Source organism: Gorilla gorilla, chromosome X (assembly GCF_029281585.2).
Source record: "Gorilla gorilla gorilla isolate KB3781 chromosome X, NHGRI_mGorGor1-v2.1_pri, whole genome shotgun sequence".
Classification (NCBI taxonomy): Eukaryota; Metazoa; Chordata; class Mammalia; order Primates; family Hominidae; genus Gorilla; species Gorilla gorilla.
This window is the reverse complement of record NC_073247.2, coordinates 45181196-45207808: the sequence shown is the minus strand read 5'-3', so window position 1 is coordinate 45207808 and position 26613 is coordinate 45181196. Positions and strand designations below refer to the sequence as shown.

Below are 26613 nucleotides of genomic sequence, written 5' to 3'. Positions count from 1 at the left end.
TCCTTTGAATAAAGGTCCACAGATAGAAGTTCCCTAATATCTTTCATGAATCAATTATTATCCTTTTTGTTCATTTGTTTGTTTGATTTTTAAGAAGAAAGAAAATTTAGATGATTTGGAGTTATTCTGGATTTGGGCTGCATCTAGATTTTTGTCCAATTATTTCCAAAGCTCTACCATTTCTTCTTCCACAGTTAATTTAACAATTACTAGAACATGTGCAATATCACAATGCGGTATCACAACAAACACAAACACTTCCCGGTAAATATCTCCATATGTGAGTGGGCCAACAATAATGTGGTCTACTAGCCATGCGTCTTGCATGAATATGTCTTGGCTTGCTTTACAGACAGAGTGCAGAATATTAAGTTAGTGAGTTGGATAAGTAGAAATAGATTCCTTACATGAGATCATGATACATCATAATGATATATAAAGTATTATAGTACAAAAGAAATCTGAACTGGGAAACAATAGTGTACTGACATCTATTATCTCTCGCTTGAGACATATCCATTCATCTCTGGTTAATATACAGATAAAGCATCCTTAATCCAAACATCTTAAATTGAAAATGCATGAAATCTGAGTCTTTTTGAGCAGCAACATGTGACCAGAAGTGGAAAATTCTACTCCTGATATCATGTGGCAGGTGACAGTCAAAAAGTAGTCAAAACTTTGTTTCATGCACAAGATTATTTAAAAACACTGTACAAAATTACCTTCAGGCTATGGGTGGAAGAGATAGATACAAAATATAAATGAATTTCATGTTTAGACTTGGGTCTCATCCCCAAGATATCTCATTATGTATATGCGAATATTCCAAAATCTAAAAAACAACCCAAAATCCCAAACACTTCTGGTCCTAAGCACTTTGGATAAAGGATATTAAAACTGTAGTAGTCTTACAAATTTTTTCTTTGTATGTGTATTCAGATCATGCTTTACATAAAATTAACTCGGTGTGTGTTTTTTTGCAAATACTGCTTAGTCTAAAACACTCAGTCTCAAGGTGGAAAGGCAATTAGCAATACCAAGGCGAAAAGGGGGAGTGATGGGGGTCAGTCCTGAGCTGGTCTACTATAGTTGTAGGAATAAAACAAAAGGCAATTAGCAGTGCTTGTCAATCCTTGTTCCCTCTGTATAGCACAGCTTTTATGTTTTATCAATTTCAGTTTACATAAGATTAAAATTTCAGCTTTACTACTTAATTATGTGGCCTTAGGGAAGTAACTCAAACTTTGTGCAATTTGGTTCCCTAACCTGAAAAAAAGGGCTAGCATCTAGTGTACTTATGTTCGTTTAACAAATATAAGCACATGTGTAGAACACCTAGAAAATGATGGCACATAGTAGGCATTCAGTAAGTTATAAAAAATGATATTAGTAAAATAACGTGCAGTAAAATCTTATTAGGAGCTATTTAGATCTCACATGATGTTATTAATACACACCTGTGATAAGATTTAAATCTCTGACAGTTCTTGACCAGCCATCTGAGTGATGTTCATACTGTCCCCTCTCTTTTTCAACCTCCTGGCCAAGTTTGGCAGCACATTGTAACTGGGTGTCATAATGGAACCCCCCCTTTCCTCAAATTTAAGTGACGTGCCAAATAGAACAGATACCAAGACACCAGAGTGTCTTTATAAAGGTGAAACAGACCCCCTTTCTCCAACTGCTGAATTTACAAGCAAAACAAAGTGGGACCAATTTCATATTTATTGAACCCCTCAGCCTGATCAAAGACATAAAAATATCCCTAGAAGGGAAGCAGCACCCCTTAAAGAAAGGCTCAGCTTTATATGTCTGAGCTGGATCAGGCCTGAGCTACAAAGAAGATTTAATGCTAAATCAAGTTTGAAGTTTTGATTAATGTATTGCAGCTAGCTATTCTAATCACTGAATTGAGATTGTATTTGCAAACTAAAGTGATCATGGGACTCTATTACCTGAGAGTGAACAGAACCCATGAGCTCTGTAAGAGATTTCAACTAGGAGTGAAGAAACATTAGCCCATACTAAAAATGTTTAAAGTGACCTTGAGAGAGAATGAAAAATAAAGTTGCCTTTTGAATCAGGTTTTTTTTTTTCAAACAGACTGATTACCTAAAAATTGTGGAATCATTTCCAACTCTTCACTCTTTAGCATTCACATACCTTGATTGTTTCCAAACAGGCTTTGCATTTTTTCCTATGCAATGCTTTTCCTAATGTCTCATTCTTATAGAATCGCTACCAAATCAATTATTCAGTGTTCAGTGAACTCTGCTCAATCTAGACTAACTTCTCTATTTCTGGCCTCTTTGCATTTACATCAACACTAATGATCACCACCAAAAGTATCCTCTTTTATGCACATATTCTACTTTTATCTTACATTATCCTTATGCTTCCCAGAAGGGATGATGATAAGGCAAGAAATACCTTCCAAGACTAAATAGTGCAGTATTAATGCGTATGATGAGAAACTTGGGCATGGTCAGAAAATCATTTGGAAGTGTGAAGGCAAAATGGAGTGAGGACAAAGCCATTTAAATGCTTGGCCTCGACGGTAAAGAAGTTTGAGAGGAGAGATCAAGGACAGAGTGAACATTTTGCACTGCAGATTTAGCAATCCTATGTTGCAAATTTGGCAAGACATGCCTGATTTTTAATATTTTGTCTAGTTGTTCCTTCGGAACACCTTGTCTAGTTTGTCACACCTTGTGTCCCAAATTTGTGTTTGATAAATATACTGGTTGGCATGGATCTGACTTGGTAATGGCAAAAGAAGCACTATATTCAGTAAAATGGCAGTAGAAATATTATCCCCAAATATGCAGATAGTTTTTAGTTTGGTGAAATGTGACTATACTTCAGAGAAAGATGGTTCTACATCTTTCCTGGGGCAACACAAGAATATTCACAAGGATGGGATGTCACAAAATAATACAGTATGGTCTGTGTGTATGGTGTATGTGTGTGTGTATATATATATGTGTGTGTGTGTGTGCCTGTGAATGTGTGTGTGCTTTCACACAATTTGATTTACTGCTTTCTTATTCCAAAAAAATGTGGATCATGCGAGAGACTAAATAAAATAAGAGCAGAAAAAAAATAAAAAGTAGTAAGATTTTTTAAATGGAAAAATTGTAAATTTGCATACGTACTTTAGGAATGCCTTTTGATTGTTTTTATCTCTTTCTGTCTCTGTTTCTCTCATTTTGGATTTGGAAAATGGTAGTAAACATTGAAAACTATCAGGAAAATACCATAAATGTAAACTGATATCATAAATGAATATAGAATTAAGCATGGAATAACTAAAACTATTTTGCAGCAAGTCTATAATTATAACCACATCCTTTAAAATAATCACCACTTTGGTTTTGCTGACTTTAAAGCAAAACTTTAATGTATTTATTTTCTTTTACATTATTTGATCCTGCATTCAGAAACTTGAGCAAATAATGAAAAACAGATTTGTTTTTTTCTCTTAAGAGGAAGCCTGTTTCTAAGAAAGAAACATATTCCAGGGAAGGCATGAGCAATGCACATTAGTTCAGTCACTGAGAAACTAATGCTGTAAAAAATAAGAAGACTGAAGGCATGCATACACACACACACACACACACACACACACACACACACATTATGTGCTCCCCTTCCTGAGAACACTCAAAGTATTAAAATGCATGACCAAAGAAATGCCCAGAGGTTGAAATGAAAGTGACAGTGAATTGATAAAAAGATTTAAAACCTTATGAGAAAAATTGTAATTGGCATTGAATAGAATATATTGGAAAAATGTATTTCTCTGAATATATTTAAGAATCTGCTTTATCTGTCTAGCTTTATCAAAATTGGTGATATCTTGTCAAGAAATAATAAATGGTTATCAGATATCACAGCTTTACTTAGTTCACTGTAGGGCAGTGGTGTCAAAACACAGAATGATGGTGTCAATCATCCTGATTCAATGTCAGCCATGAAAAGTTGATCCCTACAAAGGTAACTAGCCTGTCCTTTAGTCTTAATTATCAACTCAAGTAATCAATGTTTTATTTCTCTTCTATTTTTTCTCCTAACCTATCAACCATTCATATATAATTTAACTTTTCTAATTCTATTTAAAGTAAATTTTACTTGGCTTCCACTTTAATTTTCTCGCCATCATTCTAAAAACCCTATATCCACTATCTCTGTACATCATGTCACCTGGATCCATTTTTCCAAATGCCATCTCCAACTTGCTTTGGCTTCCATAAGCGGCTTCTATTCATAGCACTGTTCATGGGCACACCATTTTTTGTTTGTCAATTAAGAAGACTATCCTAAAATCTGACAACTGGGTTGGCTAAAGATAAGGGATTGAAAAGGAACTCAGAGAGCAAATGTCAACGTGGCCACAGTTTGAAACCACAATGCAGCTTCATCCTCTTACTTTAACTAGAGATATCATTTCCAAGTCGGTGACCCTTCCTATCTGATAGTTTTTATCAGTGGGGATTAGCAGCTTTTTTGTACTTTGTTTCATGACGTTCTTTCCGATGACTTGGATAAATGAACTTCTGCTTTTTACTTCTAAATTTCTAGTAGTTTATTTATGCATTGTGAAGCTGTATGAATGTCACAAACTGAATTCACAAGAAGCCATATGTCACTCTTTTTATTCCTCTGTCTTAAAAGTTGGTGTTTTAGGTGTACCTAGAGAGACATCCTCATTTATCTTTATCAGCCAATTAATACTTTGTCAGAATCACGGGCTGCACTGAGAATCACAGCCCCCAGTAGTGGGAGCATAACAAAACAAGGTGGTTTAGAACAACTGAGTGAAGAATACACTTATGTCAGCTAAAACAAAGCTGACTCATCATTGTCAATGGGCCCAAAATCAGTGACAAATAGAGCCTACTGAGAAGTGGACATGAAAGAAACACCATTCACCTGGTCACCGCATAATGTGTTGAAAGGTAGGGTATAAAATAGTGAATTTTTATTCTCTTAACTTTGATACCGCTACTGGGGTAGACGTTGAGCCCTAACAGGCCTGAGAAGATGATGTGGATCAGCACTTTTCAATCTTTAACCTGTGCAAGAGTCACTAGGAATCTCGTTTAAACTACAGATTTTGATTAAGTAGGTCTGAATTTCTGGTGGGGCCAGAAATCTGCATTACCATCAAACCTTCAGGTGATGCCAGTAATGATGGCATATGCACTTCATGTAGCAAGAGTTTAGAGCACTAGGGATGGAAACTACTGAATGAACACTGCGGAGAGAAAGGAGGAGAAGGCTGACAGAGAAGAGGGCGCAGATGTGGGTTCTGATGAGCCAAGCAAGATATGGAAGTCTTTCCTCTTCATTGTGTAGCATCCCTTTCTTATGACTTCTCAAGCAGTCAGAAAAGTCTTGTATTAACTCAAAACTAAATAGTGTCCTTTGATTTTTTTTTCCAGAAATTGGTAAAGGGGCTGGCATTTGCACCTAGGTTTTCAAGGGGAAGAATTCAGTGTAAGATGCAGAACCAAATACCGAGACAAGAAGAAGTAAGAATTTTGGAAAGGACTTTGTACTCTGAAGGATCATGAAATTGGAGATTTGAGCAAAGTTTACCTAAATCTCCCAGGGACCAGGAGGCCCTCGTTGACATCTGGATTATAATAATGTAATAATCATGGTTCACGCATACCATATGCCAGACATTACACCTTATGTAAATTACCACATTAATCCTCACAACAACCCAGTGATGCATCATATCATTTTATAAAGGAGGGAACTGAGGTTCATGGCGTGCTCAAAGCCATACAGTCAGTAGGTTCCAAAGTGAGTATTTTAACCTTGGTCTTGATGAATTTAAAGAGATTCCTATTCTTATTTACCAAAGATAAGAAAGCTTGAAAGGAGAGGCGGAAAAGTGTGAAACATGTAGACTAGAGAAAAGTTGAAAAGAAAATGATTCAGAAATGACATAAGCACAGATCTTCATATTGTTCTAATATTTTTCCACCTATGTTTGTTTGGACATGAATCAACTGACATTTTGAATTTTGACAGACTGTAGACATACCATGCAGTAATACTCACTTTACAGACTAATATTAAAAGGTGAAATCTAAAGGTGAGAGCTACACTGAAAAAAAATTTCTAAGAGAATCTTTATTCCACTATCCTCAATCCCCTGGTACTGCTGACATTTAAGACCAGCTTTTGGAAACAAGAGAAATAGCTTAGGTGCATTCTTCTAAGTTGGAATGTGAGTATAAACCGTTGTAGGTATTCTTTCTACTAAATGCTATTTAATTTCAGCTTTTCCTTTAGTTGACATTGAGCCATCACTATACTTTAGATGTATGATTTGGGGTCACTTTTGGCCCCATTGTACATGTGAGTCCTTCAGACCACAAAAGAAAGGAGGTACCCACACTTCCTATGAAGGAGAATTTTCTGACGCTACAGATACAGTGTCCATCAGGAGAACATTGGGGAAGGGCTCCCAGCTACAACAGTTTTGAGATTTTCTATATTACAAAAAATACGCACATGGCAGCGAATATAACAGTGCTGGTCATCTTGTCAATCAACATCTATTGCTAACGTGGGAAACTGACAAAATAGGACTCAAATTCAGGAAGGGGGTGTCTAAGCTGGAAATTCTTAGACTTTTTCCATCTATCTGCAAGAGACCGTCTATGAAAATTCACCAAGAAGTCCATAAAGATGGATTTGACTAAAATTTAAAGTCACAGATAAAGCTTAGCTAGCCAGCTCCAAGAAGAGCAGTGGGGGAGGGCAAATAACTTCCTGATGCCTTCCTTCTCTACTCTGACCTCTTGATCTGTGTCTCAGTCAACACCTAAGTCATGAGTTTACACTTAGCCCTCCAAGCTCCAGCAAGAATAAGCTAAGCCTGCTCATTCTACCAATGTTTCAGCTATTCAGGGTAACTATTTCTGAGGCTATGGTGTTCCATTTTCCATTTAGTTCCCAAGCACAGGACACTCCAAAACAGACAGAGAAATGATGTATCATGATGATGATGTCCAAGGATAACCAAAATTCCACCATGATGAGAGTAAGTTGGTAGGCATGCACTTGCTTCAGTGTAACCAGAAGATTCAACTTGTAGTTGTAAAAACAAGGAGACAGAAAGATTAAAACTGCAGTAATGATGTGCTTGATATACATACACCTGGTCATTTCTTCACATAGCTTTAAATGAATACAAATACAATACAAATGTGGAGGAAGAGTTGTGCCTATATGTAACCATTGTTAAGGAAATGAATGCTTGACAAGGAAATGGAAAAGGCATTTAGAATTGGTCCCAGTGAGAATAGTCTAAGTTTCCCATATTCCTACCTCCTGGTCATCTGACGCACACTTCTTTCATTACAATGAACATATTTATTTTAAAACTAATCATCCTTTCCCTCTCATGTCTTTTAGTGTTTCCAATTCCATGATTTGTTTTCTTTTTTTGTGGACAACTATATTTTTATGGTCATAGATCCTACTGTGAAACATCAATTAATCTGAAATCAAAACAGCGTCTAATATGAATAGTAAATTACGTGATATTATTGACCGAAATCTAACTAATTCAACATTATAGTACATTTTTAAAATAGAAAAGACATTAGAAAATGATAAAATTTTGATTTTTAGATGCAGGATTATTAATTTTTATAAATGGTATTTTTTAAATAAAAGCAGAAACAGCAACTATCAATCACCATCATTTATGATAATTTAAGCCAAAAAATTTGCAACAATGCAACAAGAAATCCCAGAAATGAAACAGAATGCACCAGAATCTGGAACCCTCTTGACCTCATTAATTACCATAAATATCAGGTAGGCCTCATTATATTATGGTTTCACTCAAATCACAATCTTTCTGGAGTGGACTTCAAGAATAAAAGTATAGTAAAGAGAGTAAACCTCTAACGTGCTCTTTTCCATTTCTTATTCCTAAAGTATCTTGTTGACCTTATTACTTGTTCCACTGGACAAGCAATGGGTACAATGGTGTTACCTTATTCATAGTTTTGCTTTCCTCGGTTTCAGTTACCTAAGGTCAACCACGATCTGAAAACATGTTAGTACAGTGCAATAAGATATTTTGAGAGGGAAAGAGATACTACATTCATATAACTTTTATTACAGTATATTGTTATGATTGTTCTATTTTATTATTAGTTGTTATCAATCTCTTATTGTGCCTAATTTATAAATAAAATTCTATCTGAGGTGTGTATGTATAGAAAAAACACTATATATATGGTTAGGTACTATCTGTGGTCTCAGACATCCACTGGGGTTCTTGAAACATATCCCTGAAGATAATGGGAGGACTAGTGTATTTCTAATTTTTCAATGAATATTTAATTGTTTTTTTCTCTCAAGGAATCTGTTTGTCCCTCCATTCAATTTCTTCTCTCTGAGAGCAAAGAGGTCTAACCAGTGCATGTCTGGATGTGATCCCAGTGCTGAAATCCACAGTGTATGAATAACTTTCCAGGATCTGGAAGGAGAAGTACAACTGAAAGAGCCCAACCAGGTGGCCTTGTACCCAATGGACAGAGCCTACTCTATATGGATGGAAGTCGGAAAAACTGGAGGATACCTTCCCACTGCCCATCTAAAAAATGGGCTTAAGATTGGCAGTGACCAGTGGCTGCTGTGACAGTGACACATTGGGAACTTGGACAATGTATGAGATTTGCTGGGCTTGAAAACAGTAAATAATTTTTTCCTTCCTAATTGGTTAAGTCCTTAGTGGTTTATCCCACATGACTGAACTTAAGTAGTTGCACATTTCAACTGTTAAAAAAAACACAGAGTTAGTGCACTTGCTGATAAGCTAACAGCATGACAGTAAGTCCTCTTTATTTTCTTAAGACCAGTTCAACATCTGAAATGTGTTCCCCACATCTCTTCCACACCTTCTACCTCCAGCTATGACACCTTCCACTTCCCTGATGAACTTTCCAGTTTCTTCCATTTGACCTCGACCTCTCACATTACTGACCTGTTTCTGTGGCCTCAGTGGTTCAAGCTTGGAGATGATCTCATCCTTTATTTCAGAGTTCAGAGAGAGACAACTTCCTGCCTTTCCCTGGCTATGCAACTCATATACCCAATTTTCATGGAGCTCCTGTACTATATGACTCTAGTTGTAGCCTTTGCCCCATGAGGTCCCAGGACAGGGGTGATCATGGTGATATGGTGCCTCAGCTAGCCTCGGGTAAAGGAGGTGGCTTCTGGCCTTTGTGTGATGTGACAGTGCAGGGCCAACAAAGCCATCCCTTTTAAGAGATCTTAAATCTCCTTGACTAGGGACTTGAATTTTCTTCACAGTTCAATCCATTTCTCAAATCTGGGTCTATTTTAACTTTTGTTTCTGCCACACACACACACACACACATACACACACACATACACACGCACACATATATATTCACATATATGATACATACATAAGATACATACATAAATCTTAACTGTCACTTCCCACCCCAACTACCACCCACTTCCAGTCAGATACTTTTTGGGGGGTAGGTTTTCATTCAATGTTTGCTAATTTTGGAATCTCCCATTCTACTTTTCCCATTTTTAGGGTAAATACAAGTCTATCATCTTTTTTTTTTTTTTTTTTTTTTTGAGACAGAGCCTTGCTCTGTTGTCCAGGCCAGAGTGCAATGGTGCAATCTTAGCTCACTGCCACCTCTGCCTCCCAAGTTCACGCGATTCTCCTGCCTCAGCCTCCCCAGTAGCTGCGATTACAGGCATGCACGACTACGCCCGGCTGATTTTTGTATTTTCAGTAGAGACGGGGTTTCGCCCTGTTGGCCAGGCTGGTCTCGAACTCCTGACCTCAGGTGATCCACCCGCCTCATCCTCCCAAAGTGCTGGGATTACAGGCATGAGCCACTGCACCAGGCCAAGTCTACTGTCTTTTATATGAAACTTTTGGGGCCAGCTATGTTGGGCAATTCATGATTTTTCAGATATTTGAAGAATACTATGGTGCATACACTGTGGGATCTCTGCCTACATATTTCTTCACACTAAATGGATAAATTGAAACCATAGATAGCCTCACATCAGTTTGAAATATGTTTTCCCACTGTTGGGGATCAGAAAGCTCTAATCTGAGAAATAGATGCCCCTATATTAGCTAATATGAACCCTATGGTTAAGGAAACAAAATGACTTATGGGTCTAGGGTTCAGGGCCTAGCTAGCATGGCAAATTTCCAGATTCCTACTGTTCTGAACTTCCAAACAATAGGAGCTATCAGATTCCTACTAATTCTAAGTTACAACCCAGACCACTGCAACTCTGATTGGACATAGTACGGGCCTTATAAACATTCTTTTCTCATAAGCAATTACAGACCTTAAGCCAGTTTCAGCCAGCTTATAGAGGCTGCATAGAAACTGTCTTTGTGTCATACAGTTCAACTTTTGATGTAAAGAGCCAAATTCCACCTCGTTTTAGTGCTAAGACCCTGCCCCAAAGTGAACATGGGATGTTACATATATGTTTACCCATTGTGCATGCTTTCTTCTCCTTTGATAAATATGTATAGCTTTTCTCCCAAACTTGCTGAATATATATGATTATATTTTGTAATATGGACCCCGTGAGGTATAAAACCCAACCTGTCCTTCCCGTATTCAAAGAGGGAGCACCTTCGGCTCCTGCCAGAGACCTTCTCTTCCCAGTTTGAAAACTAATATCAACAATAAAGCTCTTCTTTCTAGTATTTAGCCATCCTGGTGGTCTTTTGGATGATAAAACAAAACCCCCAAATATGGTGCTTTGACATACTGAACTCAAGAATCAGCCTCAAGGTCTCTCTCTGACTTTTCCCTGCCTCTCTGTCTCTCTGACTCTCTTTGTTTCCTGAAGCACCAGGAGGAATTCCCTCTGGAATTTCCTTATATAACTAAGAAAACTCCTTTCCAAAAAAATGCAATTATCTTAAGACCCCTTCCCTTGAAATCCCATCAAATAACCGGGAAAGATTAACCACCCAGAAGAGACTGGGAGTTCTCACTATGTCAGGACGGACTTTTCATCTATTCTTTCCAGGGCAGTTCAGAAATTACCTGGGAGGCTCAATCTGCATAACAAGACAACCTTTGTTCACAGTGACATTCTGCCCCTCACCTTACTGCCACCTTCCCCAGAGCTCAGAAAAACTTTGTTTCAGGCCATGTTCTTCGGGCCCAGTTTCCCCTGGCAATCATTTACTCCTACACCCCTCATCTCTCTTTCAGTGAAAAAGGGTATATAAGCATCTGGACCTCATTGTGTTATTGGGTAATCACACTCATGTGATTTTTTTTCCCTGTGCACATAAAATCAGTTTTATATGCATTTTTTTTTCTCCAATTAATCTGCCTTTTCTCAGTTCATTTTCAGTGAACCTTCAGCAGGTGGAGAGGAAGTGTCCCTGTGCCCCTGAGTTTGCTACAAATATATGAAAAGAAAAAAATAATTTTGAGAGTTTGTTGTATTTTGAAATTGAGGATTAGGGATGGTTGATGGGCCTATGTTGTGCAAAATTCTATAAATTATTAATAGACGAATAGAGTTTTTTGAGGAAAATTTGGCTTTTTGTTAAAAATTGTTTACTTTTCTAGTTTTGGAGACAGCATAGAGACAATTTTTTTAGATAGTATAAAGAAGGATGGAGTAACTCAAGTAAGCAGTTGAGAACAAGCCAGAAAAAATTAAGCAAAAATGTGGGTGGAGGTGGGGGTTGGGGTAGGGGTAGAGGGGAAAGAAAGCCTGCATTGAAGAGAATAAAGAAAACTGTTGGCTAATTGGAAAATAAACTGATTAAAGAGAAGATGATAGAAGTTGGAGGCAAAATAAAGATTTCTTTATATCTTTGAGAGCACACTCAAGACATTTTCTTATTACTTTTGAATACACATTATAAATCTAGATAAAAGAACAGTCACACAATCCTGGTCACCTATTAATTGTCCCGGTTTGTAAATTTTTCAGTGTTCCCTAATTTTTTAAGGAGAATATGCACTTAGGCTTCTTTCTAGTTGAGAAGCCAAGAAGCCCTTCGGGATTTGGAGGTTAGTGAGCTCTGGATGCTCTAGGCATTCTTTGTTAAGGGTCCTGCAATAGTTAGCATTGTAATGATTGAGAGGTGGGAGAAAAGTTCCCGAAATTGTAAACATAAGAAAAGCCCGGGCGTTTATTTTACATTAGGTTCGTTCTCATTTGACACTAACTCGATTGTTTCTTAGCCCAAAATGTTGCTGCAGTCAACATGTGTTCAACCTATGGAAAGATGTGGTTGGGGGAAAATAATTTTTATCAACCAAAAGTATGAAATCTTGCAACATTGAGGATTGTGTTTCATAAAAGAGAGAACATGTTTCTTGCATTCTTCAGCTCTTAACCACTGTTTTGGGAGTCTCACCAAGTTTTTGGGATGACTAAAGATCTGGAAACATCGCCCCTCCTCATTAATGTATTCAATCAATTATTTATTTTATAGAAAAGATGGAGATGAGTCAAAGAGCTACAAGAGACAGATAACCCACCAATCACATGCTGAACCAGGCAATTACAAAATTTCAATTTCAGTTTCAAGAGGTGTTTAGTCCTCACATAAGGGGGAAAATATGGTGCATCTACTTAAGAACAGGACGATGTCCTATTGTGCTGAATCCTTAGCCCTTAGATGCTCAACAAATATTTGTAGATTGCTTAGTTCACCATTCAGGAAATATACACATCACTTTTCCTATTGCAGGTCCTGGGCTAGATCTTGCTAAAGACAAGGACATCCTAATACCCAGGAGGGGAATTAGATCCAGCTTGGCATAATGCAAAGCGGAATTAATAAAGGTTTTAGCCAACACCCAAAGGGCAGAGCAGTGGAGATGGAAATAAGACTTACTTCATATTTTGCAGGAGCTCTCATTTCCTTTTTAGCGCCTGCGTTTTCAGAGCAAATGCCCTTCATAGGGGGGCGCAAAAGCAGGTGAGCCCAGAGAACAGAAGCGGCAGCAGGCTAGCGGAGAAGTGAGGAAACAGGGAAAACCGGGGGACTCCTGGGCCCGTCTGGTTTTGAAAAGAGGGCAAAATGCATTTAGTCACTTTTCTCCTCCGTCCTGCAAATCTCTCAGGATGTGAAATTGTCCGGGGAGGGGCGTGTTACATCACTGAGAGACAGAGGACCTGTCCTTGCTCCAAGAGGCACAGCTTAGGAAACCCAGGAATCCACCTCTGGCGCCTTCTAGAAAACGGCCCACTCCTGCTCCCTAAGAAAAGGAAACCCACGTGACTGGGCGAAAGGGGAGAGCCCGGCGACCTGGAGCCAGCGAGGCTGGGGGCCGGGCGAGGGCCGGGCTGGGCGCGGGGCTGCTTCAAGGAACTGCCGCGCGCTGCGAATCGGGGGCGCGGGCTGGCACTGGGCTCCGCCCGCGGGCCAGAGGCGGCGTAGGGGCGGGACAGGCGCGAGCCTCCGGCACTGGGAAGGGGAGCCGAAGCCACCAAGTGCTGGCCCTCCGCCCCTCCCCGTACGGCACCGCCTCCCGCAGCCCGGGGAGGGGCCGGGGCGGAGCGAGCCCGGCCGAGCCGGGCGGAGCGGGCGCGGGCGCTGGCAGAGCGCGGCGCGGGGCCGGCGGCGAAGGTCCGGGGTGGAATCGACGTCGCTGCGGCTGCAGACGACCCACACCCGGCCGGCCGCCTCCGCAGACCCACCTTGGCCGCGCGGCAGGGGGCGCGCAGAGCCCCGAGGGAGCGAGTCCCCGCGCGTGGCAGCTCGGCGGCTTCTCCCCTCGGGAGGTCCGGCTCCCGGCTCTCCGGACCCGCCTGGCGTCCTCGCCTGCGGCGGGGCGGACGACAGCGGCGCCCAGGAATGGCTTCGGCGGGCAGCGGCATGGAGGAGGTGCGCGTGTCGGTGCTGACCCCCTTGAAGCTGGTCGGGCTGGTGTGCATCTTCCTGGCGCTGTGTCTGGACCTGGGGGCGGTGCTGAGCCCGGCCTGGGTCACAGCTGACCACCAGTACTACCTGTCGTTGTGGGAGTCCTGCCGGAAACCCGCCAGCTTGGACATTTGGCACTGCGAGTCCACGCTCAGCAGCGGTGAGGGCCCGGCGCACCGCGACCCCTGCCTCCCGCCCCGGACTGCCCCGCGCCCCACTGCCAGGACAGTCACCGCCTGTCCCCACGTCCCCGCATCCCCTGCCCTGGCCCGTCCCACCCCGTCCAGGCCCTTCTCGGATCCTGGGGCTCCCGCCACCTCCCTGGCATCCACCCCTCTTCCCTCCCCATCCCTGGTCGCCAAACCTAAAGCGACAGCCCACGCCCTCTCCCTTCCCCGTGGCCATTCCTCCTGTTCTGGAGTAACACGTACGCTATTTTGGGTATTTGTTATCATTTGAGGCGAGAGCCATGTGGCTGTGTAAAAAAATGCGACGCCTTCCACACCCCCGTTAAAAAAGAAGCAGGCAAAAACTCCCCAACTCCACCGAGATGCTGCGGGGGTTCGCTGTTCGGTCTTCCCCACTCTTTTTCCTTCCTCTCTCGAGGACGAATTTGCCTAGTGTTCACATTTCTGCCGGTTCCACTCCACCTTATCTGCGTTTTCACCAATGTATTTCGGTTTGGATTTTATTTCCTTACGTTTTTGATGGATATGAAGAGTTGAGAGAGGGACAGGCTTGTTTTCCTTTCCTTTTTTGGTGACGCCGCCGTTGATTGTGAGTTGCCTTTCTTTCTCTGCCACTCTAAGTAACTCTTCTCTCCTCCAGACCTTTCTTTTCTCCATGAGCTACTCACAGATGCCTAGAAAGTTGTGCTTTATTCCGCCAGCGCTGAAAGCTGCAAATGGATAAGATGGGGGTGGGGAGTGGAGAATAAGGTAGCTACTGAGGCTACCAGTCCCAGGGGGCTTTACTGCTTTACGCCCTCCCTGACCCTCCAGTTGCCTTCCCCGGCGCCCCAGTTATGCCCTTAGCAGAAATCTGTCAACTTATGATTTCTCGCTACAAACCCCTTCCTTTCTAATTTTGATTCTTCAACTGCTGGTGTCAGCGAAGAGAAAGGGAAATAAAGAGAGAGGACCTGCCGGCGATTTTCTTTCTTTCTCTCTCTTTCTCTCTCTCTCTCTCACACACACATACACAGACTCACACACACACACATAGACACCTGAGAAACTCATTACATTCCTTCCAGTTTCATGTCTTCTCTGGGACTATTTATAAAGCTTTCCTGGAAACGTTTCAAGTTGTAACAAAGTTGAAATAGCACAAAAAGCCACAAAAATCTGATTTTCTTTTGTCTTTGGTTTCCTGTTATAACACAGGAAAATTTGACCAAGTTTCTTCTGTAAATTTAATTTTGTGTTTAAAAAAGGCTTTTTCTTTGATACTACCTCAAAATTCCCATTGAAGGGTTTCGTCTTTGTTGGTTAATTCACTGTGGAGGGAACTGGTTGGCAGCAGGAGGTCAACATTTAGGTCCTTCAGTTCTTTCAGGGTTGGCTGTTTACAACTAAAGATAAAATAAATCGGCAGAATTTCTTTCTTCGGTAACCAGGGGATCCAAATAAACTTTGGCGAAAATATCTCCTTTCCCCTCTTCAATAATAAAATTTATGTAGGAATGACAGCTACTGCACGACTCCTTGGCAACGTGAATGTTTTGCCCCTTTCTCTCTGTCTCCTGAAATAATAGACCCCTGATTGCATAAAGACTTTTCAGATAGGTTAGAGAAACCAGTTTCAACTCACATTTGCTTTTCAAGCCAGTACCCTTTTTTCTTGGCCAGGAATGTAGGGAATGGGGAGAAGCCAGCTCGAGTTTGTAGAGCAACATACAGTGTTTGCTAACCTTTTCTTAATTGCCTCCATACCCATTTATCTCAGCTTTTTTCCTCTCTAGTCAAGGAAATATGGAGACGCAAGCCTAATGCAAATATAGCGGTAATAGCACTCTGCAAAGTAAAAATCAAAGGCAGGCCCAGTTTGGGATTATTCCCTGTTTATTCTACCCCCTTGCTGAAAGTCATAGCCCAGCGTATATTTCTATTTGGATTTCTGAAAATCAGCTTTCATCTTACCTTGCCTTAAAAAAATAGTTTTCAGCCCAGATAAAGTAGAATTCATAAGCAAATGGGTAAAAAGTAGAGATGGTTTTGTTAGAGGTTTTCTGGAACAAGTTCTTGACTTTGTGTATATATAATAGCAGTTCATTTTTTGCTCTCCACGGTGATGGTGGGACACAGGGCGGGGGTGGAGGAAAGGAAACAAGATATGGAAAATTGCTCTGTGTCCCCACTTTACAAAATGTGCTTTCTTATGTTATGTGAACTTGAAGCTTCTGTCCGCCAGTGTTTTGAAAGGAAGGGGAATGCCCGAATCAAAACCAGCAGTGCTTTTCTTGTCTGTTCCAAAGGGCAAGCAGCTTTTTTCAGTCTGTTTGCTGTGTGGAGTAGCAGAAAACAGGGAGGGAAATGTCTTCTCTGAAGATTTTCAGAGATCCACATCTTTGTCTTTCAAAATAAATTACCTTGGGAGGAACCACCAAGGACACTTTTACTGAAGGCCCTTCACCAGGATCTTTAAGGCTTAATTAAAAATGTTTGTCTTAATTAGAATTAAAACTGCTGTGAAGAGGCAGGCCTGTATTTACTGAAGGAGCATTTCAGGAATGTTTCTACTCACAATAGTATGCCCTACTTAGACCCAGTTTCTACTGAAACTTTCCCCTAAGCCATTATTTTTAAACTTGCATTTTAATTTTGGTACCAAATGTGCATCATTTGCTGTTTATAACCTGTTTTATGATTTTAAGCAAAAGTAGAACCATGCCTCTTGTGTTCTGGTGTATTGAAGGTTGCGTCAGCTCTTCTAGTACGAACCAGTAATCCGGTTGTCAGTCAGCCGTAATGCTTTTCTCTGGTGTTCCAATTCAATGTATGGAGGACAGTTGAGGCACTCATCTTAAGTTCTAAGTGTTCCAGAAAGACATATGAGAAAGCGGCTAATTGACTGTGATTAATGGTGGAAAGAGAAAAAAAAAATAAAGTGTGCTTGTTAGGAAGTTTAGAATACGCAGTACTCACATGGCTGCCGGCCACAGAATTCTTTCTAAGGGTAGTTTTCCCCAGTACTGTTTTGGGGAACCTTTTAATAAACCTTAAATCTTACACAAATTATAGTAATATTTTAGGCTTCTGCTTAGTCACATTTAGTTTGCTAACTTTATTTCTAGGATATAGTTGCTAGGATTTCACAGCAATTACAAGAATCCTTAGTGTAAATAGGATTGGCACAAGTGTATACAGAATGCTGATGCCCTAAATTTGATATCAAATGTGCTCTATAACCTCTAAGGAGACTTTACATTTCTTCTTTAAAATGTATAAATACATAGCTATTTCATATAAAGCAGATTGCTTTTTGGTGTCTGTGTAATTTGTTGACTAAGGAAAAAGCAAGGACATACAGATGGCCAAATGAACACTTTTACTAACAGTAATTTAGGGATATAACAAATTCATTTTTCCTTTTTTTTAATCACAAAATACTTGATCAAATAGTACCTTTTTTCAAGGGATATCGTTAACATCATTCACATACTATCCTAAAAATAGCTGCATTTGTAACGTGAGTCACTGGTAGTTTTGAAATGGCAGTATACCATATGCTAATAACAGGTGAATATTATCATTTCTAATTGACAAGAAATTCTTTTTAGAGTGCTTTATATGTAGATCTTTTTATAACTTTAGTATAAAAAGCTACTTTAAAAGGAATTTATAAGAAAGCCTATCTTAGGTGTTAAAGATAAATGGAACTGCCTAACCACCTGCACGTCTTAGCAAATCTGAGATATAGTGATTCTGAGTTCAAACATGTTTCATCTGTTCATATTTTGCATTTATTCCTTAATTCGAAAACACAGTTTCATTAGGAAACCTCACAATGTGATTTGCTCCGGGGAAGGTTCATCTTGTTGCTTGAAATGTGTTGATATTGATGCATTTTTACAAATAGCTCCGCAAGCCTGGAAGTCACTATTGTTATACCCACTTCTGGCTTCCTTGAAAAGAACATAAGAAGAATAAATGCAGTTTTGTTTAACCTAGACATCATAGACGGGTGGACAGTTAAGAGTACCAGAGAGCACCAAAACTTTCTCCACTGATAAGCCAGAGAAAACCAAGTATAACTTATTTCAAGATCTTCCTGATGACTTTCTCTTAATGTCTTTTAGATTTTCAGGTTCCTTAGATTTACTTTTACAAAGGACATTTTAATTTGTGAACAGATATAATTTCTCTTTTGCTCACATTCATAGAAGGATTATAATTCCCAGGGAGCCACTTAGATCAGTCTTGGCAGCTAAGGGATTTGATGGGTGTGGGAAAAGCCTGGCCTTTCGTAAAACATTTCAAAACAAAAGAAAAACAAACAAAAGAATATCTCAAGCAATAGATTTTACTTGCTGTCGGGAATACATTTCAAGAAATTTCCTGCAAGTTTTTGTTTAATAGTAAGAACACTTGCAGAGACCATAGATATAGTCAGTGCTACTAGACATGTTAGTGAAAGGAATATAGATGCTTCAAAATGTGTCTCTGGAATACCTAACCTAAATACCACAGCAGGGAGCTCTCTGAACCACTTCTGGTTCTGAGGGCTACCCCAAAATAACTAACCGAATAAATAAATAAATACCACAACAAACTTCCATGTGAGCTATGCTAAACTGTAACGTAATTCTGTATCAGAGTAGAGTAGTATTTTGGAGAATAAATGAGACATTGGATTCTAACTGACCTGAACTTGGCCACTTACCAATCATGTGACCTCATACAACTTAATGTCCTCAAATGGTTTATCATAAAGATTAAATATGTGAAAGTGCCTGTTTGTTAGTGTTATGTTTCTTCCTGGTTATATATTCAGAAAATCCCAGTGATACTTTTCTCAATAATTGAAGATTTTTCCCCTCTAAGTAGTAAAATCTCTGCATTGCATAATGAATTGCATAATGAAGTACTTTGTTAATTTCAAATTTAAATTTTGATATGCATTACCTAACATTTAACAATGCTCTTGGTAGATCATGATCACAAAACTATTATCCTTTTATTCAGTCCTATTACAAGCCAGACACCTCAGTTATTCCCAATGTCACAATAAACTTGCAAGGTAGCTAAAGTTATCCCTATATATTATTGAGGAAACTTTGGATTTTTGTTAAGATTACCAAGGTCTCAATTAACCGGTGGTAAAGACGATTCTTACCAAGAGTATTCCAGTTGCTAATGCTGGGAAACTAACCACAACAAAAGTTAGTCGTGTAAAATAACCATTTTATTATACTCATGAATTCTGTGGGTCAGGAATTCAGATAGGACATAATGAGGATGGATGTCTGGAGCCCTTGTGGAAGATAACTTGAATGGCTAGGAACCAGAACGTCTGAAACTGTAGGGTCATTTTCCAAATGATTTCGCTCACAGGTTTGGCACCTTGGTGGGGAAGGCTGTGAGATACTGGGCAAAGCTGTGACTCTCCCTGGAATGCCTACAGGTGGCGTTTCTAGCATTGTGGTCTTAGGATATTGGAATTCTTACAAATTGAGTGGGTCCCACAGGACAAGAGTCATAAGAGCCAGACTCTCTCTGAACTAGGCTGAGAAATCACACATGTCTTCTACTACATTTAGTTGGTTACAAAGGAGCCATATGGCCAGCTTGGATTTAAGGGAAGGAGAATTGAATACCACCTTTTGATGGAGCAGTGGCAGGGTCACATTGTAGAAGAGAATGTGGGATAGGAGTTGCTGTTGGGCCGTGTTTGGAGCACACAGTCTGACACTGAGTCTAACTGCAAATCTGCGTTCTTTATTGCCTTTGAAGAACAACAACAACAACAAACAGCCAACCAGTTTGTCTTTGCTTTGTAGCTTCTGTACTTAAGAACTTTGAATTGATTATATAAATAATGTCTGACTGGGACAAAACCTTCCCTCAGCCAGCATATGGCTTTAATGACTGGTTACTTGTACTTTGGATATGAGATGGAATGAACTCGAGAACCTAACTTTTCCACAAACAGAGAGATACATATAAAACCTTCCAAAATCTTTGGTTTAGTCTCAAACAACCAAGGCTCAAACTGATTATGAATCTGGAATGTAGTTTGCTACTTTATGTTGTATGATAAAATTTTATTCTTTTTTTAGAAAGTTATGAATGCATCTGATGATACGCTTGGTACATGAACACTAAAACATTAAAATTCCAGACAGGAGCCAAGTTTTACAGTGCTAGAGAAGGGTTGGAGTTAGAGTTATTTTTTGTTTGTTTCCTTTTCCTTTGTTTTAATAACATAGCTCTTCTCTTAACTACTGCCCATGTATTGAATCTCAGAGTTGTAACATGTTTAATAAAATAGACAAGATTTTTAACATAATCCAGTCTAATCACATTTATTACATGATTAAGGAAAATGAAGAAGGATACAATGTTAAACACTCAATAGAGAGGGTACATTTTGCCATAGTATTTTTGGAGGGTTGGTTTTTAAAATGTTCTGTAATATTGTAGATAACTGTCACTTGGTGTTTGAAGGATTGTTGAATGATGTCATGTATGGAAGCTTGGATGAAGAGGTGAAGGACTGCATGTGAAATAGCTGCCCACTTTTTGTAAGATTATTTATCATCCATGATTTGATTTCACATAGAATTAAAGTCTGAAAATAGAATTATATGTGTTGATAAGTACATTTCAGATGTTTATTACCATCAAATTTACATTTTAACCATGACTAGTGCTTAAAAATAAACACTTCTACTTTAAGTTTCTCCATGATGGGGTACGTTAAAACAATGGCTTGGGGGCCAGGCATGGTGGCTCACGCCTGTAATCTCAGCACTTTAGGAGGCCGAGGTGGGTGAATCATGAGGTCAGGAGTTCGAGGACAGCCTGACCAACATGGTGAAACCCTGTCTCTACTAAAAATACAAAAAATTGGCTGGGCGTGGTTGCGGGCTCCTGTAGTCCCAGCTACTCGGGAGGCTGAGGCAGGAGAATCGCTTGAACCCGGGAGGCAGAGGTTGCAGTGAGCCAAGATCGTGCCACTGCACTCCAGCCTGGGCAGCAGGGCAAGACTCCGTATCAAAATAAATTTGAAAAAGCTTAATTTTTTTTTAACTTTTATTTTAGGTTCGGGGTACATGTGCAGGTTTGTTATATAGGTAAACTCATGTCACCGGGGTTTCTTCTACAGATTATTTCATCACACAGGTATTAAGCCTAGTACCCAGTAGTTATTATTTTTCCTGATCCTCTCCCTCCTCCCACCCTCAACCCTCAAGTAGACCCCAGTGTCTGTTATTCCCTTCTTTGTGTTCACGAGTTCTCATGATTTAGCTCCCACTTATAAGTGAGAACATGCTGTATTTGGTTTTCTGTTCCTGCGTTAGTGTGCTAGGGATAATAGCCTCCAGCTCCTTCCCTGTTCCCACAATATGCATGACCTCGGTTTTTTTTTCTGGCTGCATAGTATTCCATGGTGTATATGCGCTACACTTTCTTCATCCCATCTGTCATCGATGGACATTTAAATTGATTCCAAGTCTGCTATTGTGAGTTGTGCTGCAAAGAACATTCTCCTGCATGTGTCTTTATGGTAGAACAATTTCTGTTCTTTTGGTATATACCTAGTAATGGGATTGCTGGGTTGAATGGTAGTTCTTTTTTTAGGTCTTTGAGAAATCACCGTACTGTACTGCTTTCCACAATGGTTAAACTAATATACACTCCCAATAACTGTGTATAAGTGTTCCCTTTTCTCCAAAACCTTACCAGCATCTGTTATTTTTTGACTTTTTAATAGAAGCCATTCTGACTGGTGTGAGATGGTATCTCATTGTGGTTTTGATTTGAATTTCTCTAATGATCAGTGATATTGAGCTTTTTATGCATATGCTTGTTGGACACATGTATGTCTTCTTTTGAAAAGCGTCTGTTCATGTCATTTGCCCGTTCTTAATGGGGTTGTTTATTTTTCCCTTGTAAATTCGTTTAAGTTCTTTATGGATGCTGGCTATTAGATCTTTGTCAGATGAATAGCTTGCAAATATTTTGTCTCATTCTGTAGGTTGTGTACTCTGTTGATAGTTTCATTTGCTGTGCAGAAGCTCTTAACTTTAATTTATCCAATTTTTCAATTATTGATTTTGTTGCAATTGCTTTTGGTGACTTTGTTATGAAATCTTTGTCCGTTCCTATGTCCAGGATGGTATTGCCTACCTTGTCTGATAGGGTTGGCAACGTAGTTTATAGTTTATGGTTTTGGGTTTTACATTTAAATCTTTAACCCACCTTGAATTGATTTTGTATGTAGTGTAAGAAAGGGGTCAATCTTCTGTATATGCCTAACCAGTTATCCCAGCATCATTTGTTGAATAGGGAGTCTTTTCTCCATTGCTTGTTTTTGTCAATTTTGTCAAAGATCACATGGTTGTAAGTGCGCAGCCTTATTTCTGGGCTCTCTATTCTGTTCCATTGGTCTGTATGCCTGTTTTTGTACTACTAGTACCATGCTGTTTTAGTTACTGTAGCCCTGTTGTATAGTTTGAAGTCAGGTAATGTGATGCCACCAACTTTGTGCTTTTTGTTTAGGATTGCCTTTGCTATTCGGGCTCTTTTTTTGGTTCCACATGAATTTGAAAATAGGTTTTCTAGTTCTGTGAAGAATGCCAGATAGGAATAGCATTGAATCTGTAAATTCCTTTGGGCAGTATGGCCATGTTAATGCTATTGATTCTTCCTATCCATGAGCATGGAATGTTTTCCCATTTGTTTATGTCTTCTGTGCTTTCTTTGAGCAGTGTTTTATAATTATCCCTGTAGATCTTTCTCCTCCCTGGTTGGCTGCATTCCTAGATATTTTATTTTTTTGTGTGGCAGTTGCAAATGGGATTGCCTTCCTGATTTGGCTCTCAGCTTGGCTAACAATAGCTTAATTTTAAGTTGAAAAAGAATTTCCAAATTATGTGGAAGTCAACCATGTATGTTTCTTAAATTGATTAAATGAATATTAATTTTCATTCAACAACTTAATTGCATTCTGGCTTTATTAAAAGTATGCATTAATTTATCAAAAAAGATTGAATGTTCTTTCAGCAGAATTTCAACCTCACACGTTAAAGGCACTGACATTTAAATTTTACTAATCTTTTCAAACTATTGGTTCACCTCCCTTGAAAATTAGACAAGGACACCTTTCCTTAATGTTTTTACTCCTAAGTTTGTGTGTGATTTGGGTGCACTCGTAGATCATCAATTTTCTATTCTAATCATGGACACTGAAGACTCTCACTTAAAAAATGTACAACGAAACATCCATGGTCTTCCAAAGAACTGAGAAAAAATATCTATATCACCTTCGTCTCTATCAGCTTGTTGACTGTTACGAGGTTTAAAATGATATTTTAATGAGCCATGTTTCAAGAGATCACATATTTATACTTTCTGTTCAAAATGTATGTTTATTAGGCAAAACAATGTTAAAAAAATAGAAGTTGAGACCCCTGAATTACTTATTCTCTGTACATAAAAAGGGACAGACACAAAAGAACTAAAATTTTCATCAAAGAAGATTTTATTGCCATCATGTTTAAGGTCCCTAAACCAAATATTCACCAGAATGCTGTCATGATGCTCTGTGAATGAAGCCTAGAATCTATTCTTAGCTCCTCTAGGTAACTTAAAGCGGGGTACGTTCGAATGCTTCCCTCTATTTTCCCGTCTTCTCACATGTACTCAATGAGTTAACTTCATTGAAACGTAGTCGTTGGTTTTCTAGCAGAGGGTAGACATTATTCTGATACAAAGTCAGCCAGTTAGTCTGTGTTCCAGGCATCGTGGAAGGTAGTGAGAATAAAATGATGAGTGAAACAAATGGTGTCTTTTAAACAAATTATTAATAATTAAATAAATGTGCAAAGTGCTGTGAAGGAGGAAACAAAGGTTCTACTTCTGCAGCGGGGCATTAAGAAGGAGCTGGTGGAAGTACTAGCTTTGCCAATTTTATTCCTCCATATTTACTAAAGGGGTATCTTAATACTATCGTGGGTGGCTGTCTGGCTTTCTTCATTCTACTCTTTGATTATTCTTAGCTCCCCTAAACCCATTACAGTAACTTTAGTTGCTTAGAGGAAGTTTCACCCACTCCTAATCCTGGAGTAGTAGGTTTTCTTTGTGCTTTTCAAAATAATCAAGTTTTCCAAGTTGTAACCTAATTAGGTTTTTATTCAAAGAGTGAAAAAAGAACAGTGTTCAAAATACCAAAGTCATCACAACTTTGTAGAAATACCATGATTAGAAATTATTATTGAAAAATACCAGTACTTGTTAGGTAACACTAGTTACCATCAAATGCTTATGAAAGCTTTCAAAGATGGTGCATGGTAAGAAACAGCAGTCGTTAGGGGTGATAGTGTCTTTCTTTTTGTCCAAATACTGGAACTTGCCTTAACAGCAAGGCTCTTTGCTAAATACTGTATTCAAGTGGTTTCATTTGAGGAAAAAACACCATATGTTATTGTGTTTAGATTATTAATTACATTTCCACTGAATTATCTAAGACAGAATTCTGTGAAGCAGCTAAAATGTTCCATTATTTGTTGAAAATAAAAAGTATGTGTGTTTTTTTTTCTAACATCAACATAAAACAACTCCAAGATCTTGAATGAAATTGTCATTGTTAAACACCAGTAACCCATCTGGCATTTTGGACAACCGGGATTTTCCAAAATTTGGCAAAATTAACACGCATTTTGGTCGTTAGGGTTATTGTATCATCTGTTTGGATGGTTACCTGGGGTCATTTATGTCTGTAGTTTAAAATCAGGTTAGCACTGTACTTTGGAGGCAGTATTTATCTGTGAATGGGCCTAAAGGGTAGTATTCGAAATCAAATTGTTGCCAACCTGATTACTACTATGGATATCTAACATAGTTGCTTTGGCAAACATCTATTTTGCTTTGTTTGTCACAACACACATAGTATTTATATTGTAATTTTATAAAATACAAATAATTACTTGCCTTAAATTGGATAGAAAGGCAGTATCCTCATATACAAAGAAATATTTCTTTGCAAGTGAAAAATTATAGTTTTGATATCAGTTTTAATAAAAGAAGTGGTCATTTTAATTATTGAAATTAGAATCAGAATTCATTTGGCTGCCTTTCTTTGTGTCTACATCACAGAGTGGTGGAAAATTAATGCAGTATTGACAAATTTAGGTCAGAATGCAACTTAGCCAATAAACCAAGATTTAAACTGCCTCAGTAACGGTTTCAGTTTTCCACTTCATTAGCACATGCAGACTAACTTTTAAAAGTTAAGTAGATCATTTGATACCTTTAGAAGTAGTTAGGCTAAGTTTATGGTTCTACACAAAATAGCATTCCATTCTTTGCATATGAGGATACAGGCTTCCTATCCAAACTCAGAAATGCGTAGCATTAATATTAAGATAAATTCTTTAGTTACATTTCGTGAAAATAATTAAATGCCATAATTTCTGACAAAGTGAGCTAGTTGGGAAAAAAGACATAGTCTTTGGTGAATAGATGGATAATTTAGGGAATGTGAGTTTGAAATATTCTTCTGTATCTGAGCTTTCTTTTTTCCTTTAGTACTAAACCATCCTACTATTTCCGGTTCCTGATGATAGAATGGGATTGGCAATACTAACTTAACTATGTTCTCAACAATGTAATTTAAATGTTTTGCTATAAATATGTCCTACAAATGAATACAAGTATTTAGAAAAGCTGAATGTTTGCTGGGAATGAGTGAAAATAATCCAGTCTGTTTGGGTGAATTAGGAAGAATTTGTATATAACTTGTAATTCAAGATGATAGGTAAAAAAATCACTGTTCTAAGTTGTCTAGTGAATTATTTTATTGCAGTTATAGATATCATTTTAGTTAATATAATTTCCTTTTGGAGGGGTTCAAAAATGAAAATACAAGTGCCAGTCTGACAAATGTGAATGTGATTTAAAAATCAGTGTTTTAATTTGTGATGAGAATTATAGAAAAGCGAGAATCATCCATAAAAACAACGGAATACATTGAGGGAAATACTACCCACCTAAACAGTAGGACTTCTGTTTATGAGGTTAAAAACTTGTTTTTCCATTGCTTTTTAATTATATCTAATTTTCTAAAGGAAATAGCCATTATGTGCTCAGGGATTTACATATAGTAGAATGAATCTCAGCATATAACCAGTAGCTACAGAGGTAAATAAATTAGCCAGTGTTTGACAAGTGAAAGGTTTCTAAATGAGGTGAGTGGAGGCAGAAAGCTTTAGGAACTGGTTTTGTGCATTGCCCTTGGCTCAAAAATATGGAAAATGTATCCTTGTTAAAATTTTGTCTTTTCTGAAAATTGGAAGTGACTTTTGATCATGAATTCCCTAAGGGAATGATAATTCTCCAATTGGACAGTTATAATGTGGTCCATAGAATTTTCATAATGCAGTGGCGATTTCAGACCAGTCTCATATGTTACAATGCTAAAATAAGTCA

General features: G+C 38.8%; 1 protein-coding gene and 1 long non-coding RNA gene across 2 annotated transcripts in view; one reads left to right on the top strand and one right to left on the bottom strand.

The window, feature by feature from the left end:
• LOC129529714 (uncharacterized) overlaps window positions 1–13091 on the bottom strand; it is an 84397-nt gene extending 71306 nt beyond the window's left edge. Inside the window, exon 1 of the long non-coding RNA XR_008675266.2 lies at window positions 12932–13091. This is a non-coding gene — a long non-coding RNA (uncharacterized lncRNA). The remainder of the gene's footprint in view (window positions 1–12931) is intronic.
• A 507-nt stretch (window positions 13092–13598) lies between these two features.
• Window positions 13599–26613, top strand: part of TMEM47 (transmembrane protein 47) — a 30244-nt gene continuing 17229 nt past the window's right edge. The window contains exon 1 of the mRNA XM_031006105.3: window positions 13599–14120. Coding sequence (XP_030861965.1) covers window positions 13895–14120 — 226 coding nt within the window. The 5' untranslated portion in view covers window positions 13599–13894. The remainder of the gene's footprint in view (window positions 14121–26613) is intronic.